At 37.3% G+C, this 19,473-nt stretch overlaps 1 protein-coding gene and 1 pseudogene across 7 annotated transcripts in view; one reads left to right on the forward strand and one right to left on the reverse strand.

Moving 5' to 3' along the window:
• The window catches only part of ZNF568 (zinc finger protein 568), an 83,581-nt gene that overhangs the window by 19,079 nt on the left and 45,029 nt on the right, over nucleotides 1-19,473 (forward strand). For all 7 annotated transcript variants that reach the window (XM_055310639.1, XM_055310638.1, XM_055310643.1 and 4 more), the window contains 2 exons: nucleotides 8,651-8,777; nucleotides 9,045-9,140. In XM_055310639.1, coding sequence (XP_055166614.1) covers nucleotides 8,651-8,777; nucleotides 9,045-9,140 — 223 coding nt within the window. The remainder of the gene's footprint in view (nucleotides 1-8,650; nucleotides 8,778-9,044; nucleotides 9,141-19,473) is intronic.
• On the reverse strand, nucleotides 193-1,260 carry LOC129499754 (14-3-3 protein theta-like; annotated as a pseudogene).

The following is a 19,473-nucleotide window of genomic DNA, read 5'->3' on the forward strand; positions in this document are numbered from 1 at the left end:
ACTTGCAGAACTGGTTCAGATTATTTAAATATCAGATATATTTTTAGTCCTCTACATAAGTGTTTGGATGTTACCTTTGTTGATATGAAATGAAGCTACTAATACTTTTTTACACCAGTAACTTGTATATCAGGAAGGCCAAGACAAACATGCATTAAGGAAGAGTCTTCCTAAGGCCACAGTGTGAAAAGACTATATATAAACACTTGATTCCATCCACATGAATGGGTTTCTTTGCTCTAGGAAATCCAAATGGAATAAGAAATGAAGATGAGTAAAAAGGTTTCTTGAAGGGAAGAAGGATGACATCTTGTATGCATTTAGTTTTTCTGCCCCTTCTGAGACATCACATTCTTGTCTAGCACTGTTTGATGTTCATAATGTTAGGTTGTCTCTAAGCAACTGCATGATAAGAGTGCTGTCTTTGCATGAGTCTTCATTCAGTGTATCATGTTCTGCAGTGTCCTCATCAAAAGCAGTTTGAGCCAGTGTGCAGGCAAACTCTGGGTTATTAAGGATCTCATAGTAAAATACAGAAAAGTTAAGAGCCAACCCTAGGCAGATCAGGTATGTAGGTTGCATCTCTTGCTTATATCAAAAGTCTCTTGGTAAGCTCCTTGAGAATTATCTAGTGTTTGTTTTCTATTATAGTCACATGCAACTTCAGCAAAATATCAGAAGTAATCTCCATTTTCAGGTAAAAGACCTTACTCTCTGGATTAGTCACATTGGTTAATAAATATTTGTCCAACAATTCTAATACTATGATGCCCATGGGCCTCAGTTCAAAGTCCACTTTCTCCCAATAGTTCTTTTTTTAAAATTAATTAATTAATTAATTAATTAATGATAGTCACAGAGAGAGAGAGAGAGAGAGAGAGAGAGGCAGAGACACAGGCAGAGGGAGAAGCAGGCTCCATGCACCGGGAGCCCGATGTGGGATTCGATCCCGGGTCTCCAGGATCGCGCCCTGGGCCAAAGGCAGGCGCCAAACCGCTGCGCCGCCCAGGGATCCCCCAATAGTTCTTAAATAGCTGCAACTTGTTGGAGGTGTCGTTTTCAGCGCTGTGCTCCAGATGACTCTCTACGCTGACCTGCAGCCCCGACCACATTCGTGTAGGTTACTGAGAGCAGGTTGTGCTACTTGTTGCACAGCTTGGTGCCCTGCTCAGTCTTGGCCTTAATGCAAATTGCCATGTTGTCATAGCACTTGCCCTGCTCAGCCAGCTTCACCTTCGGTATGAGCTCCATCTTCTCCATGGGGAGGAGGAGAGTGAGGAAGAACACCAATTGGATGGGGACGAGGCATAGGGAGGGCCTTCATGTCTCTGCCACTGGGGCACAAGTCTATTTTTGGTTTTGTTTTCTTTGCCTAAAGGGACCTATTAAGAAAAAGTTGCTGCACCAGTGTCAGAAATTAATGCCTGTTTTCTCTTCTGGCGTTTTATGGTTTCAAGTCTCACATTTAGGTCTTTAATCCATTTTTAATTTATTTATCTATATGGTGTAAGAAAGTGTTCCACTTTCATTCTTTGCATGTTGCTCTCTAGTTTTCCCAGCACGATTTGTTGAAGAGACTCTTTTTGCCAGTGGATATTCTTTCCTGCTTTGTCAAAGATTAATTGGCCATATAAATGTGGATTTATTTCTGGATTTTCTATTCTGTTCTATTTTTTTTTAATTTTTATTTATTTATGATAGTCACAGAGAGAGAGAGAGAGAGAGAGAGGCAGAGACACAGGCAGAGGAAGAAGCAGGCTCCATGCACCGGGAGCCCGAGGTGGGATTCGATCCCGGGTCTCCAGGATCGCGCCCTGAGTCAAAGGCAGGCGCCAAACCGCTGCGCCACCCAGGGATCCCTATTCTGTTCTATTGATTTATATGTCTATTTTTGTGCCAGTACCATATTGTTTTGATTACTATAGCTTTATAGGAAACCCTGAAGTCTGGAATTGTGATGCCTCCAGCTTTTCTTTTGTAAAGTTTTTATTTAATTTTATTTTATTAAGTAACCTATACTCACAACCACCACCACCACCACCACCACCACCCACCACACCACCATCTTAAGCCAAGATCAAGAGTTTCATGTTCTTCTGGCACCTGAGCCAGCCACATGCCCCTGTTTTTCCTTTTCAAGATTGCTTTGGCTATTTCTTGTTCCATACAGATTTTATGATTGTTCTACTTCCATGAAACTGATTAGTGGTTTGATCAGGATTACATTAAATGTAGACAGCTGTGGGACTATAGACATTTTTTTTAAGTTAGTTATTTTAATCACTATATCCAATATGGGGCTTGAACTCATGACCCTGAGATAGAGAGTCACAAGCTTTTCCAACTCTGCCAGCCAGGGCCCCCTGGGTAGTATAGACATTTGAACAATTTTTGTTCTTCCAGTCCATGAGCATGGAATGTCTTTCCATTTCTTTGGTCATTTTTTATATCTTTCATTTGTACTTTATAGTTTCCAGAGTACAGGTCTTTCACCTCTTTGGTTAGATTTATTCCTAAGTATTTTATTATTTTTGGTGCAGTTATAAATGGGTTTATTCTCTTAATTTCTGCTGCTTCATTATTGTATGAAATGCAACAGATTTCTGTAGATTGATTTTGTATCCTGCCACTTTACTGAGTTCATTTATCAGATGTTCTAGCAGATTTTTGGCAGAGTCTTTCAGGTTTTCTGTATAGTATCACATCATCTGCAAATAGTAAAAATTGTACTTCTTCCTTACCAATTTGAATGCCTTTTATTTCTTTTTAAAGTCTGATTGCTGTGGCTAAGACTTTCAGTACTATGTTGAATAAAAGTGGTGAGAGTGGACAACCTTGTTTTGTTCCTGATCTTAGGGGAAAGGTTGTTTTTCCCCCTTGAGACTGATGTTAGCATGTTAGCTGTGGATTTTTCGTATTTGGCCTATATTATGTTGAGGTATGTTCCTTTTAAGTCTACTTTGTTGGGGATTTTTATTATAAACAGGTGTTGTACTTTGTCACATGCTTTTCTGCATATATTGAAATGATCACGTGGTTCTTACCTTCCTCATTGTTGTGATGTGTAATAGTGATTCATTTGAGAATATTGAGCCACCATTGCAACCGAGGAGTAAATCCCACTTGATCATGGTGAATGATTTTTTTTTTTTAAGTATTTTTGGATTTGGTTTGCTAGGATTTTGTTGATGGTTTTTGCATCTTTGTTCATCAGAGATATGTAGTTCTCTTTTTTGTGGTATCTTTATCTGGTTTTGGCATCAGGGTAATGCTAGGCTCATAGAATGAATTTGGGAGTTTTCCTTCCTCTTCTGAATTTTTTTGAAATAGTTTGAGAAGAATAGGTATTAATTCTTCCTTAAATGTTTGGTAGAATTTGCCTGTGAAGTCGTCTGGTCCTGGACTTTTGTTTTTTGGGAGGTTTTTGATTGCTGATTCAATTTCATTAATGGTACTCAGTCTGTTCAAATTTTCTATTTCTTCCTGTTTCAGCTTTTGTAGGTTACATGTTTCTAGGAATTTCTCAATTTATTCTGGGTTGCCCTGTTTGTTGGCATATAATTTTTCATAATATTCTCTTATAATTGTATGTTTTTCTGTGGCGTTTGTTATTTCCCCTCTAATTTGTGATTTTGTTTGAATCCTTTCTTTTTTTTTTTTCTTGATAAATCTAGCTAGAGGTTTATCACTTTAATTTTTTTTCAAAGAACCAGAACCTGGTTTTATTTATTTGTTCTACTGGGTTTTTTTTTTTTTTTTTTTTTTGCAGTTTATCATTTATTTCTGCTCTAATCTTTGTTATTTCCTTCCTTCTGCTGGTTTTAGGTTTTGTTTGTTGTGTTTTGTTTTGTTTTTATTTTTTTTGTTTCTGGTAGCTCCTTTAAGTGTGAGGTTAGATTGTTTATCTGAGGTTTTTCTTGCTTCTTGAGATGGACTTTTATTGCCATCAACTTCCCTCTTAGAATCCACTTTTGCTACATCCCAAAGATTCTGTGCTTTGATTTTCATTAGTTTCCCTGTACTTCTTAATTTCTTTTATTTCCTGGTTGACTCATTATTGCTTAGTAGCATGTTATTTGACCTTCATGTATTTGTACTCTTTCCACATTTTTTCATGTGATTGACTTCCAGTTTCATAGTGTTGTAGTCAAAATAGATATATGATATGACTATCTTCATTCAACATGTATTTTGTCAGGGCACCTGGGTGGCTCAGTCCTTTAAGCGTCTGCCTTCAACTCTGGTCATGATCCCAGGGTCCTGGGATTGAGCCTGCTTCTCTGTTTCCCCCCTGCTTGTGCTTTCTTGCTATCCCTCTCTCTCTCTTCAAATAAATAAATAAAATCTCTTTTAAAAAATAAATAAAATAACATGTATTTTGTCTGATATATTGCTACTCTGGCTTTGTTTTGACATCCATTTGCATAATAAATATTTCTCCATCCCCTTACTTTCATTCTGCAGGTGTATTTACGTCTAAAATGAGTCTCTTGTAGGTAGCATATAGATGGGTCTTGGTTTTTTATCCATTCTGTCACCCTACATCCTTTGAGTGGAACATTTAATCTATTTACACTCAAACTAATTATTGATAGATATATATTTATTGCCATTTTATTACTTGTTTTGTGGTTGTTTCTGAAGATTTTCTCTGATTCTTTCTTGTCTTTCTTTCATGGTTTGCTGGTTTTCTTTAGTAGTATATTTGGTTTTCTTGGTCTTTATTCTTTGCATATTTATTAGTGGTTTTTGATTTGTGGTTACAGTTAGGTTTGTATGTAACATCTGCATATAGCAGTCTATTAAGTTGATGGTCATTTAAGTTTGAATTCATTTTTACTCCTCCCTATGTTTTAGGTATATGGTGTCATTTTTATATCTTTTTATTGTGAGTTCTTTGATTTTTTTACAGAAATACTCATTTTTACTGATTTTGTGTTTTTTACTTTCATACTGTCATTTTTGGTCTTCTCAAGGAGTGCCTTTTAATATTTCTTGCAGGATGGTTTAGTGGTCATGAATTCCTTTAGTTTTTGTCTGGGAAACTCTTGATAGTTCCTTTTACTCTTAGTGATAGCTTTGCTGGATAGAGTATTCTTGGCTGCAGATTTTTCCCACTCAGCACTTTGAATATATCATGCCACTGCTTTCTGGCTTGGACAGTTTCTGTTGAAAAATCTGCTGATAGCTTTATGAGGTTTCCTTTGTATGTAGCTATCATCTTTTGTCTTGCTGATTTTAATATTTTTTCTTTATCACTGTATTTTGCCACTTTAATTACAATATGTCTTGGTATGGATCTACTTTTGTTGATTTTGTTGGAGGTTCTCTGTGCCTCCTGGATCTGAGTATCCATTTCCTTCCCCAGATTAGGGAAGTTTTCAGCTATCATTTCTTTAAATAAATTCTCTGCCCCCTTTTCTCACTCTTCTTCCTTTGGGACTCCTGTAATATAAATGTTACTACATTTGATGGAGTCACCCGGTTTCCTAATCGGTTCTCATTTTGCATAATTCTTTTTTTCCTTTTTTGTTCAGCTTGATTACTTTCCATTATTGTGTCTTCTAGGTTATTAATTCATTCCTCTACTCATCCAACTTGCTGTTCATTCCACCAAGTGTTTTTCTCATCTTGTTCATTGAGTACTTTATCTCTGCTGTGTTATTCCTTTTGTCTGTATTAATGATCTCACTGATGTCCTCCACTCTTGTCAAGTCCAGTGAGTATCCTTGTGATCACAGTTTTAAATTCTCCACCAGGCGGGATGTCTGCCTTTGGGCCAGGGCATGATCCTGGAGTCCCAGGATCGAGTCCCACGTTGGGCTCCCTGCATGGAACCTGCTTCTCTCTCTGCCTGTGTCTCTGCCTCTTTCTGTGTCTCTCATGAATAAATAAGTAAAATCTCTTTAAAAAATTCTCCCATCAGGCATGTAACTTATATCTGTTTGCTTAGATCTCTGGCCATTGCCTTGTCGTGTTCTTTCTACTGAGACAAATTCCTCTGTCTTCCCATTATGTCTAAGTCTCTGTGCCAGTTTCTATGTGTTAAGAAGGTCAGCAACATTTCTTGTTCTTGAGGGTAATTAATGACTTCATGAAAAAGAGATCCTATAGTGTCCTGCTCTGTAGTGTCCCCTGTTCCCCAAGGCCTCTTGCTTTCAGGAGTTGTCTCCAATGTGTGCCACTTGTACTCTGCTGTTGTGTCTTGGCTGCTTTATCTTTCAGGCCAGTTGTCTCCAGAGGCTCTCTTTTCCTTTGTGGGCAGTGTTTGGTCACTGGCCCAAATGTGGTTTGTTTTAACTAGGCGTGCTCTAATCTCTTTGTAAAATGAGACCTGCTGCCACTGCCACAGGAACTAAGGCCTCATGGTACTCCCAGGTCAAGAGAGACCATGTTTGCAAGGGTTTGAGCTGGTCTTCTGGGGGAAGGGACCCACCAAACTGGGACTGAGGCAAGTATGACCAGGAAGGGCAGTTCTTGTGGAGCACAGAGGGGGCAGGCTTAGTGTAAGCAAGTTAGGTAGCTAGTGTGGGCACTGCATTGGTTTTTGTAGGTGGCCCTATGCTTATACTGATAAATTGGGGAGGAAAATGGTGTTGGACAGTTCCTTTGTTCCCAGGTGGGCCTTTCTGTAAATGCTGCCTCTCTGGGACACACCGCAAGATGAGCAACTAACTTCCCCATTGTGTGCCCCCGGCGCTCTTCAGATTACTCTTTTCACATTGTATGTCTGTATGCTGTTTATCCTGCCTTTTTTCCAGGAGAAGCCCCAAAGTCCTCCAAACTCTCCTGAGCCATACATGCTGACCTTTAAATCTCTGGGCCTTATGTCCACTGGTTGCAAGAACTCATCAAATTTAGGCCCTCTCTGTCCAAGCCAGTTGCTGTGGTGATTTATTTTCCCCATGTGCTCCCCTGTGTGCTTTTCTAGCTCTTGCCCTTCTCTGTGACTACAGCTCCCTCATCACTACGGGGGTTTTCCAATCTGTGTCTCCGCAGTTCCTATTTTCTTTGATGGCCTCTTTCCTTTAGTTGTAGAGTTCTACCAATCTTCAGATCTATTTCTGGGGTATTTTAGGATGATTTGATAGTTATCTAGTATTCATGGGACCATCTAGCTATCTTGCTTTGTATCCAAAAAGTATACATACTGTCCTTTCTTTGTTGTTTTCTTTAGCTATGTTTATAATGGATGCTTTGAAGTTTTAGTGTGTTAAACCTGATATCTGAGCCCTTTCACAAGCAATTTCTGTTGCTTTTTATCAGTGTATGGATTTCCCTCTCCAGTTTCTTTTCCTGTTGTAATTTAAAAAAAAAAAAACAACTGAACACTTACCTTATATATTGTAATAATTCTGGATACTGATTCTCACCCCTTTTTCTCTAAGAGTTTTTTTTTTTTTGTTTACTTATGCATATGTTCAGTGAGAGCATGAGTAGGGGAAGGGCAGAAGGAGATGGAGAAACAGACTCCCCACTGAGCAGGGAGCCTGATCCCGGGTCTCCAGGATCCTGACCTGAGCCCAAGGCAGATACTTAACTGATTGAGCCACCCAGGCACTCCTCATTTGTACTGAATTCTCCCAAATGTGAAATATGTGTGTTTTTTTTCCTTAGAGCCTTAAAGATTTTTTCCTTATTTCATGATTTGAATATTGAAGTTTTTAAATGGAGGGGAAGAGTTAGATATATGTGACTAAGTAACATTCTTTTCCAGAAATTTATCATTTGTTTCTTGGCCTCTGTTACATTGCTGTCATGATTTTAATTCTCATCCTCTAATTATAAATAAACAAAAAACAAAAACCTGAGTCCCTTTCTTTGATGCTTGACTTTTGATTCCGTCCTTGGCCCTTTACTTACTATGTATGTCTTCTACAATTACTCCTATACTTCAGCCATAGATTCAGCTGTCAATATTAGGTTGATGGCTAATTCTTATCTTTCTTCATACCTCTAACTGCATATTGGATATATCCATCTGGAAGTTCTATAGAAATTTCAAATTTTGCACATTCAGATTTTCATACCTCTCCTTATTCCTCCTGCCTTATTTCTCTTCCATCCCAACTTTCTCCATGTTCCCTTTCTCACTAGGCCACACAGTCACTTGGATAGGTTCTGAGACAGTTACCTGTGAGTCATGTCTAACTCTTTCAATTCTGTCACAAACCAGTACAAATCAGTGACCACTATCTTCAGTTTCCTGTATTGTAGATGATGAATGCTTAAGTTTGCTAAGATAAAAGTCAACATTTTACAGCATATTTCTACAATGATTTGTTTTCTTTCACAGTGTAATACAAGATTAGTTAAACATGAAGACTAAATATATGATTCTTTTTTTTTTAATATTTTTTAAAATTTTTATTTATTTATGATAGTCACAGAGAGAGAGAGAGGCAGAGACACAGGGAGAGGGAGAAGCAGGCTCCATGCGCTGGGAGCCCGACGTGGGATTCGATCCCGAGTCTCCAGGATCGCGCCCTGGGCCAAAGGCAGGCGCCAAACCGCTGCGCCACCCAGGGATCCCTAAATATATGATTCTTAATGAACTGATCCCTGGATACTAGCTACATAAGTTCTTACATATTTTGACCACTGCATCTAAGTTTGATGACTTCATATTAATTAGTATTGGTTTTTACAGGAGACAGTGACATTTAAGGATGTGGCTGTGGACCTCACTCAGGAGGAATGGCAGCACATGAAACCTGCTCAGAGGAACTTGTACCGGGATGTGATGCTAGAGAACTACAGCAACCTAGTCACAGTGGGTAAGGGTAGCTTTGCAATTTTTCATGGAATTCCTTTCCATTTTTGAAGTGTATGAAGACTTTAACTTGCCAGGTGAATTTAGCCTTCCTTTTCTTCACATGATTGTATGTATTCATATTCAGGGTAAAGCCTAATTACTTTGTCTCACTTTGGAAATTCCTTTGTCCTCATCCTTCATGGGCCCTCAAGCCACTAAGACTCAGCCCAAGGTGTCGATGGTTGTCTTCAGCATTGACATCCAAGTCCTTTGCTGTTTCCTATAATAGGTTATCAAGTCACCAAACCAGATGTGATCTTCAAGTTGGAGCAGGAAGAGGAGCCATGGGTGATAGAGGAAGAAATGCTTGGGAGGCACTGTCCAGGTGAATAAGTAAAAAGCAGCTCTGAGAAAGCCACAGGACAATTGTTCATGTGGTTGATACCATTTCACATTTTCCAAGATTTTCTTAAAGGCTGTAGTGTTCTAAGGGGACAAATGGTATGAATGGATTGGATTATTATGACATTTCCAAATACTATATTGTTCCTATACTGGAACTATCTCCTTTTCCAAATTTTAAGGGGCTGGTAGTTCCATTTGATTTCAGGATGCCAACCTTCTTTAATTTGTTTAAAGCCTCACTTTCAGGATTATTGTTCCTCTGTGATCCTTAAACTCTCTTTTTCCTTTGTGATTGTAGTTTTAGTTTTATTTCCTTGTTCATTCAGTATTTCACAGATGTGTAATAATTTAAAAGTATGTTTGTTTCACACTTAGATTTTGTTTCAGTTTCTTTCCATTTTGAAAGTTAATTCCATAAATTAACTTTCATAGATTTGACATCTTTAGAATGTTGAGATTTTCTATTAAAGAATTTGCTCTGTCTTTGTTCATATCTACTTTGTATCCTTCAGAAATGCTTTCCAACTTTTCCCTTTATAGCTTTTGTATATTTCTTAAGTTTATACCTAAGTATTAGATAAGAGAAAAAAAATCAGTACTATACATTATCCCGGTGCTTTCATCACTGTGCTTTCAGTTTGTCATTGGAAAGGAATCTATAAATTCATCTTTAGTTTAAGGTAAAATTGTATTCCTGAAAAACACAAGAGAATCAACTGAAAAGGTATAACAAATAGTAAAAGAATCCAATGAGATGGCAGGATATCAAATTAACAAATAAAAATCAGTAGCTTTTATATATACGTCAACGATCAAGTGGAAGATATAAAAGAAAGATTTATCATTTATCTTTTTATATCTTGTAGATTATAGTTGTAACAAAGACAAAATTTATAGTTCTAACAATAAAGGTAAAATACTGTTTGGGGCATTAGCATGTTACAGTGTACAAAACAAAGTCCTGTCCTCATGGAATTTATAAATTCAGTGGAAACTAGAGTCCTTGAGTTTTTGCACATAAGAAAATATTTCTTACCCTTTATTATTTGGTTAATAGTTGGCTGTGTGTAAAATTCTTGAGCCGTACTTTTTTTGGTAGACAGTTCCCTGAAGACTTTAGATATTCCTCTGCTATCTCCTGGCTTTGACTATTTCATGGAGACATCTGAAGCCTGATTGGTTCTCCTCATAGATTATTTGATTTGTATCCCTTCAAGGCCCGTAGGTTTCTTTTTCCTTAAATCTTTAGACCTTTTGTGGTCTATTGATCAGTCAGTATCAGTTTTTCATTTCAACTTGTATATTCATGTTTTTTGGTTCTAATTAGCATTATTGTATAGAGCTGATGCAGATTCCTTTTACAACCATTGTCACTCATCTTTAAATGAGGTTATTTCTTGCTGGACCCACTATTTACAGAAGAGTATTGAAGGTTGTCCAGAAAAAATGCTCTGAGTAAATAGGAAGCCCTTGTCACTCTTACCAGCCTCCTTTATCATTCAAGTTTTTGTACTGAGCATTGGTTTGCCCTTCACTTTTTTCTGAATCAAAGATTATTAGTTGCATGCTTCCTCTAGCATACAGTATCTCTTCTATTCTGCTATGCGAACAGATTGCTTATATAAGAATAATGACTGTTTGCATCTTCTTATTTAGCTTTGTTTTCCCTACCATTTTGTATGGCCAGATGAAGACCATTATGTTCCTGCTACCAGTCCCAACACATCTGGATCCCACTGTTGCAAAAAATAACTAATTCATTCTGCCCATAGAGTGTGCCTCCTGTTTGGAGGAAACTCTGTTACTATTCAGCTTTCTGTCTGAGATAAGAGAGAACAGCCACATTCTCCATGTTTCTTTCCTACCTGGTCCGATCTATCCCCTGCTCTGTCTTTATTTTCTGGAGTTGGAGTTTAGCTGCCTTTTAGTTTCCCTGAAGATATATTTTCTTTTTGTTCTTCTTCATATTTGCAGAGAGAGGAGAGGAGACAGAGATGTTTAATTTGACCATATTGAAACAGGAAGTTCCTCTGCTATATTTTATCCCATGGATCACCCTTCTTGGAAATGTCTTTCTTTTTTGCTCCTCTCTAAAAGATTGTTATCTCCTTAGCACCTCTTTATTGTTTGTTTCCTGTTCCTTTAGGAAATGTCTTTTATGTGACTTCTTTTCTCAGCCCTCACTGGACATTATCCAGAGCCATTCTGAATTACATAAAGATCCTTTTTCCTTTATGTGCCTATATGACATAGGTGTGTTCCTGCCTTTTAGTCAGTATTTAACTACAGGAGTGGCAACATTTAATGTCTCTAGTGTTGTGAAACTCTTCACATCTTTGCCTTTAATTATGAGGGTTCTTACCTATTCTGGTTCTATTATTTAACTTGGAACTCAATTTCTAATAAATGCTCCCCACCACTCATAGCCATTATAGATCGACCTACATTTTTTACCTAACTTTCTACTTTATGTCTACCACAGTGATTTGGAGTCTTTAAAACATACTGGTTATATATTTGATTTCTGAGACTTAATCCACCAAAAGTAGGGCTATCTTATTCTTCATGTAATGACTCATGAATTGATTGGTATAGAGCTATATTTGGAGAGATTTTTTTTTTTCTTACTGCTTTTGCTGTTTTAAATATTTATTTTGGGTGCCTGAGAGGCTCAGTTGGTTAAGTGTCTGCCTCTTAATTTCATCTCTGGTCATGGTCTCAGGGTCCCGCATGGGGCTCACATTCAGCAAGGAGTCTGCATGGGATTCTCTCTCCCTCTGCCCCTCCCCCTGCTCATGTGCTCACTCTCTCTCAAATAAATAGGAATAAATCTTTAATAAATAAATGAAATATTTATTTCAAGACCTTCAAAGTAAATGTAGAGGATTTATTCAGGTCAGGTTAAAAAGGGCAGAGTCACATGAGATATTGTTGAAATCTTAAATTGCATAGGAAGCATTTTTTAGCAAATAAGGGAATCAGACAGAAAATACCTTAAAAATTTTAAGAGGAGGATTATAAAAGGAATAACAAGATAGAGAAAGTTTTTGGAAAAAATTTTTAAGCGACCTTGGCATTAAAGTTGTTTTCCTGTAAGATTTGTAGATTCTTTAGATTTATTTTAAAAATGAGAACAGGGGTGCCTCGGTGGCTCAGTGGTTAAGTGTCAAACTCTTGATTTTGGCTCAGGTCATGATCTCAGAGTTGTGAGGTGGAGCCCCACATTGAGCCCTTTGTTGGGCTCTGCACTAGGTGTGGAGCCTGCTTAAGATTCTCTCTCTCTCTCTCTCTCCCTCTCCCTCTCCCTCTCCCTCTCTCCCTCTGCCCCCACTTGCATGTGTGTGCACTCTTTCTAAAAATATTTTTAATATAAATAAAATAAATAAAAATGAGAAAAACATAACATTAAAAGAAAACCAAATCATAAAAGTTTGGAGAGTAAAATTAGTATGACATGTTCATGGGGCAAAACTTGAAGCATAGCCTGATTGGAAAAGGGGAGACTTTAAAGGATAAGTGAAATGGAGGTTGGGTTATCTCGTGTAGAGTCAGAGAAGTCTGAACTTTGCTAACCTTCATGCCCTCTTTTGTATTTATAAAATTTTATGGGCAATTTAGTTCAATTTTTTCCCTTTTTTATTTTTTAAATTATTTTAAGTTTTTTTTTTCTCTTTTTTTAATTACTGAAGCTGTAGTTTTGCCTTATGTATGTTGGCACTCAGATTACAATACAACGTTTGTTTATAGGCAGGGACTTAGAAGAAAACTGAATATAAAGATTAAAAAGTGTCTAATTATGTGAATTTTAAGTTACCTGGGGTTGAATCTAGAGAAACCATTATAGAGCTAATGATGTAGAGAAGAATATTATTATTTTAGATAACAGTATGTCAGCCATGAAGAAGGAACAAAAGCAAAACACAACTGAATTTGCTGATAAGGGTAGTTTTAGTGTCTAGAAATGAACATAGGATAAACTGATAGTACCTGCTATTAGAACAATGCAGTAAATCATATCTTAAACAAAGATGGCTTGCCTTGTGATCATTGGATACTTATATGCCTTGTTCTTTCTTTATGCACTTATGAGAATGACTTACAATTAGGGCACCCCGGGTGGTTCTGCGGTTTAGCGCCGCCTTCAGCCCAGGGCGTGATCCTGGAGACCTGGGATCGAGTTCCACGTCAGGCTCCCTGCATGGAGCCTGCTTCTCCCTCTGCCTGTGTCTCTGCCAGTCTCTCTCTCTCTGTGTCTCTCATGAATAAATGAATAAAATATTTAAAAAAAAGAGAGAGAGAGAATGACTGGCAATTAGATGCAAAGTTAAAGCTGTCTCCATCGTTATTTCCAGTTTGGGGCTGGATTTAGTTTGGACAGCCTAAGCTTCAAGTGTTTTTATACAGAAATAAGGGAATTAAAACTTTATAAAGATAATTTGCCTCTCGTCTGCAGAATGGGTAAGATCTAAACTTAGGATCATATTACAGTTAATCTTGGTGAAAGTAATGAAAATTTGGGTTACAATTTGCTTCTATAACCTAATACTACTATTATTATTTTCCTTTTATATTATTTCTTTCCTTTTTAATATGTATTTTTAATTTTTCTCAAAGTAATAAATGTACTTGCTTTTTAAAAACATAGAAATACAAGGCTTATGACAGTCCCTTCTTCTAACCTCACATTTTACCTCATTTAGGGAATTATTTTCATTTCAATTTACTTAGCTATTTCTTTTAGCATTGACCTTTATTTCTAAATAAATATACTTTAACAATGTTTTTCATAGTCATTTTCAAACATAGACAAAAATAGAATATAAGGAATCCTCATACTTAGCTTCAACAGTGTTCAGCATTTTGCCAGATTTGTTTATCTGTCTCCCCCAGTTTCGTTTTGTTTTAGTTTGTGGACTATTTTACATTTCATCTTTAAATACTATTGTATATATCTCTAACAAGCAAAATTTATTTAAATAACCACAATATTATTATCACACCTAATAACATTAATAATAATTTCTTACTCTCATCTGATATTTAGTTCTGTTCCTATTTCCTTGATTGTCTCAAGAATATATTTTTATGGTTCATTTATTTGAATCAGGATCTAGATAAAGATTAGCACATTGCATTTGGTTGATATATCTCTTAGTTTTATTTTTTTTTTTAATTTTTTTTATTTCACGATAGTCACAGAGAGAGAGGGGGCGGGGGTCAGAGACATAGGCAGAGGGAGAAGCAGGCTCCACGCACCGGGACCCCGACGTGGGACTTGATCCCGGGTCTCCAGGATCGCGCCCTGGGCCAAAGGCAGGCGCCAAACCGCTGCGCCACCCAGGGATCCCTATCTCTTAGTTTTAATTCATGAGAGGTTCTCCTCTCCCCCTTGCCTGCAACCCATTCCCCCCCCACACACACATTTTATTGGTATAGAATCCAGGTCATTTGTCTTTTAGAATAAAGGTCAGCAATGTTTCTCTTTAGAAAGCCAGATAATAAATAGGCTTTGTGGGCTAGATAAGGTCTCTGTCTTATATTTTCTCTTTCAACACCCTTTAAAAATGTAAAAAACGTTCCTGGCTCACAGGCTGCACAAAAACAATCTATTGCTATTTTTTGCCAACCCCTGCTCTAGAATGTCTCACATACAGGATTTGGCAGTTTGCTTCCTCATGTTGTCTTACATACTCCTATATCCCATTTTCCCTATAACCTGGCCTTATTGTATTCAAGTTCAGTTCTTTGGCAAGGATACTTTGTTGATGGAGCTGTGTACATCATATTGCACTTTATCAGATTGGTTTATCTCACTTTTATATTGAGATTGATGAATAGAGGCTCAGTCAGTTCAGCATTTGACTTGATTTCACCTCAGGTTATGATCCCAAATTCGTGGGATTGAGCCACATGTCAGGCTCTGCACTCAGCATGGAGTCTGCTTGAGATTCTCCTTTCCCTCTGCCCTTCCCCCCACTCTTGCTCTTTTCTCTCTCAAAACAAATAAAACCTTTAAAAAAGAGATTGGTAGGGGGATCCTGGGTGGCTCAGCAGTTGAGCACCTGCCTTCAGTCCAGGGTGTGATTCTGGAGTCCTGGGATTGAGTCCCACTTCGGGCTCCCTGCATGGAGCCTGCTTCTCCCTCTGCCTGTCTCTGCCTCTCTCTCTCTGTCTCTCATGAATAAATTAATAAAATCTTTAAAAAAATAAAAAATAAAAAAGATTGGTGAATAGATTCATGTGTTGTGAATCAGGATCCATTAATTTTGAAGATTCATATTAACTTTCACTTAAGGCTTTTAGCAGCCATTGATAATCTTTGGCTAGATCTATTATTTTATTAGAGGTTCCTTCTGCTTTTATTAGCTTTACTTCTCCCATAAATATGAATTCTAGGGGTGCCTGGTTGGCTCAGTCAGTGGACTGTACAACTCTTGATCTTAGAGTTGTGAGTCCAAGTCCTGCATGGGGTGTAGAGATTACTTAAAAAATAAAAAAAAGGAACTCTGTCAGTAACTGTTTGATCACCCTGAAATACAGTTATTACAGGTCAGGAAAGAGAAATACTTGACTCCTTTCCTTTAAAACTTTTTCTTTTTAAGTAGGGACTTGAACTCAGGACCCTGAGATCAAGACCTGAGCTGAGACCAAGAATCAGACGCTTAACTGACCAAGCCACTCAGTGCCCCTCCTTCAAAAACTTTGAGAATAATGATTGGTGTCCTAGCAATCTCCAGTTTGCCAAGTTAAATCATTATAAATTTATATAATGAGCATCAAATAATATATTATTCAGTGCATATAAATAATATATATAGAAAGACATTTAAAAGAATATGTGTTTATATATTTGTAACATAATTTATATATTTTTTTAAATTTATATATCTTAAACATTTTTATATATATTATTAATCAGCTCATATTGTTAACAAATATATAGTATTTATTTTAAAGCTCAAATTGTCATATCATTAGCCAGAGGATTCTTTGGTTAATTTTATAAATTTCCTGCTCCAGACATAAAATAACTATTGCTCTAGAAACCCTGTTTCCTTTAGTGGGAAATGATTTGGAAACCACAATCTGGGCATAATAGTTGCTCATTAGTACTAGGTTATCATTGCCTGTAGAGATTGTAAGTGGGCAGCCCCGGTGGTGCAGTGGTTTGGCGCCGCCTGCAACCAGGGTGTGATCCTGGAGACCCGGGATCAAGTCCCTCATCGGGCTCCCTGCATGGAGCCTGCTTCTCCCTCTGCCTGTGTCTCTGCCTCTCTCTCTCTGTGTGTCTCCAATGAATAAATAAATAAAATATTAAAAAAAAAGAAATTATAAGTGGACAAAACTAGGAAAATACACTTTTTAGAAAGAAAAAAATACATGTATTTATACTGATACATCCAATTCAAATTAAAAGTGCAGAGTTGTTACTTACCTTTTTTGTTTTGTATCTTTTATACTGAAAATCTTGGTTCCTTATTGCATTAAAATATTTATTTGCTTAATCTATATATATGTCTCAACCTTGGCATTGCATTGAGCCCAGATGATTCTTTGGTGTAGGGGACTATCCTGTACGTTGTAGGGTGTTTATGTAGGGTGTAAAATGTTTAGCAGCCCTTGTGGCTTCTACTTATTAGGTGCTAGGAGCACCAGTCCCCTTTCTTTCCACTTTCCTAAGTTGTGACAGCCAAAAATGTTTCCAGATCTTTCATACATTGCCAAATGTCCAATTTGGGGGCCCAAATTCATCTGTCTCTCTTTCTCTTTATATGTGTGTGTATGTGTGTGTGTGTGTATACACACATATATTCCATATTAACAATAATACCAACATTACTAATAATGAAAAAGATTACTGGGTGGCACAGTAAGTTAAGTGACTTTTGGTTTCAGCTCAGGTGTGATCTCAGGATGGTGATAGTGAGCCCTGCATGGGCTCCACACTCAGTGTGGAGTCTGCTTGAGATTCTCTCTTCTCTCTCCCTTTCCCTTTGGCCTTCCACTGCGCACATGAGCTTGCATGCTTGCTCACTCTCTTTCACACACAAATTAATAAATAAATCTTAAAAAAGATATAGTTTAAGATTTTTTTGGTTGTGTTTTTTTTTTTTTTCCATTAGGATATGGTCAAACTCTACTGTGTTTAAAGTCACTTCAAGTGATTATGGCCCTAACTTCATAGGTAGATTTACTCATTTCCATTTGTTTTCAATTTTTAAGAGTTAATATTTGGCTTTCTTCTTCCTTTTTTGATATAATTTTTTTTTTGTAAGTAAAACATACACATGATTCCAATGTCAAAACTACAAAAAAGTCTGAGATGTCATGCTTTCATTCAGGATATATAAGTGGAAAAAAATCAATGTTCAGAGCAGCATTTAGAATATGCTACTTTTTAAATAAGGAGTAGGAGAGGCATATGTGTATGGATATATATTTAATATATATATTTTAAGAGAATATAAGAATAAGTCCAAAATTAATAAAAATGCTTATCTGTCAGGCAGTGGAGGAATCAGTGTCTTAGGGATAAGATGGAAGTTAGTCTTCTCTGAATATGCTGCTGTTTGGTAATTTCTAATTATTAAGTTGATACTAACGAAAAATGAGGTTTAGTACTCTCACCACCACTTCCCCTTTTTCTTTGAATATATATATATATATATATATATATATATATATCACAATTTTTGACTGATTTGGTTTTCACTGCTTACTTTGTTCTTTTAGTTGATAGACTATGTTACTGTGCCAAGAAGTGACTATTAATTACATATCCTTATATTTTTTGTCATTCCTAAAGTTATTACTTGCCTAATTTTTCTGTTTGCTTTGTTTCCTATATATTTTTAATTTTAATGAGACTCTCAAATGTTCGTTTAAATAGGGGATTCAGGGGATCCCTGGGTGGCGCAGCGCTTTGGCGCCTGCCTTTGGCCCAGGGCGCGATCCTGGAGACCCGGGATCGAATCCCACGTCAGGCTCCCGGTGCATGGAGCCTGCTTCTCCCTCTGCCTGTGTCTCTGCCTCTCTCTCTCTCTCTGTATGACTATCGTAAATAAATAAATAAAAATAAATAAATAAATAAATAAATAGGGGATTCATCAGTGTCATTAGTTTTACTTATTTTTATGCATGAAAGGATAAAAAGAAAATTCTAAAAATCTTCTAACAAGTTTTTGTTGCTTTTTGAGTAGAACCTAGCAATTTTTTGTGGCATTATAAATGCCAATTCTAGAATTTCAGTTCTGTGGGTCTATTGTTTTTAATCTTCTTGTCTCCTACCTGAAGGTAAATGCCAGCATTCATGAGGGACAAGCAACAGAAAGGGACTGGAAGTCTTACCATTCAATATAGACAAGTTTGCATAATTCCTAGTGTTTTAGTATGAGGCTTCCTTTACATCTACTTCACTTGTTCCTAAGTCTAGAGCCTTTATAATTCATTTTCTCTAGAGAGTAAGTCTTCCTTTTCCTGCTCAGGTGGTGAATACATGGCCACTTACTATGTGGGAGAGGAGTATAGGTATTGGCAAAGATTCAGTTACGGAGAAAAGAGCTTATTAGCAGCTAATTTATATGAAGGTATTAGATGTCCTAAAGAACCTCTGGGAAGACTGAAGGACCAACTATAGGATAAGGTTTTGGGAATGAGTCTCAAAGTCATATCAGAAAAATGAGCTGCTAAGTGAGTTCCTTTCCCCACTATGATCAAGAATTTGCTTCTGATGGGGCACCTGGCTGGCTCACTTGGTGGAGCATGCAACTTTTGATCTCAGGGTTGTGAGTTTGAGCCCCACGTTGGGAGTAGAGCTTACTTTAAAAAAAAAAAAAAAGAGGGGTGCCTGGGTGGCTAAATCAGTTATGTGACTGCCTTCGGCTCAGGTCATGATCGGCTCAGCATCCTGAGATTGATCCCCATGTTGGGCTCCCTGCTCAGTGGGGAGTCTGCTTCTCCCTCTCCCCCTTCTCCTGTTCTCTCTCTCTCTCTCTCTCCCCCCCCCTCTCTGAAATAAATGATGATCTCGGGGTCCTGGGATTGAGCCCCATGTTGGGCTCCTTCCTCAGCAGGGAGTCTACTTCTCTCTCTTCCTCTGCCCCTTCCTGCCACATGCTCTCTCTCGCTCTCTCGCTTTCTCAAATAAAATCTTAAGAAAAAAAATTGCTTCTGATTGAACCAGGAAAAAGCCTCTATAGCCATAAGCTTTAGAACCCTACCACTTTTGTTATAGTATTTAGGTAAAATGCCCACTTTATTTCTAATTTTGTTTCTGAATTAAAATATTGTATGACCAATTTAAATCACATTGA

The sequence above is a fragment of the Nyctereutes procyonoides genome, unplaced genomic scaffold, assembly GCF_905146905.1.
Source record: "Nyctereutes procyonoides isolate TBG_1078 unplaced genomic scaffold, NYPRO_anot_genome, whole genome shotgun sequence".
Classification (NCBI taxonomy): Eukaryota; Metazoa; Chordata; class Mammalia; order Carnivora; family Canidae; genus Nyctereutes; species Nyctereutes procyonoides.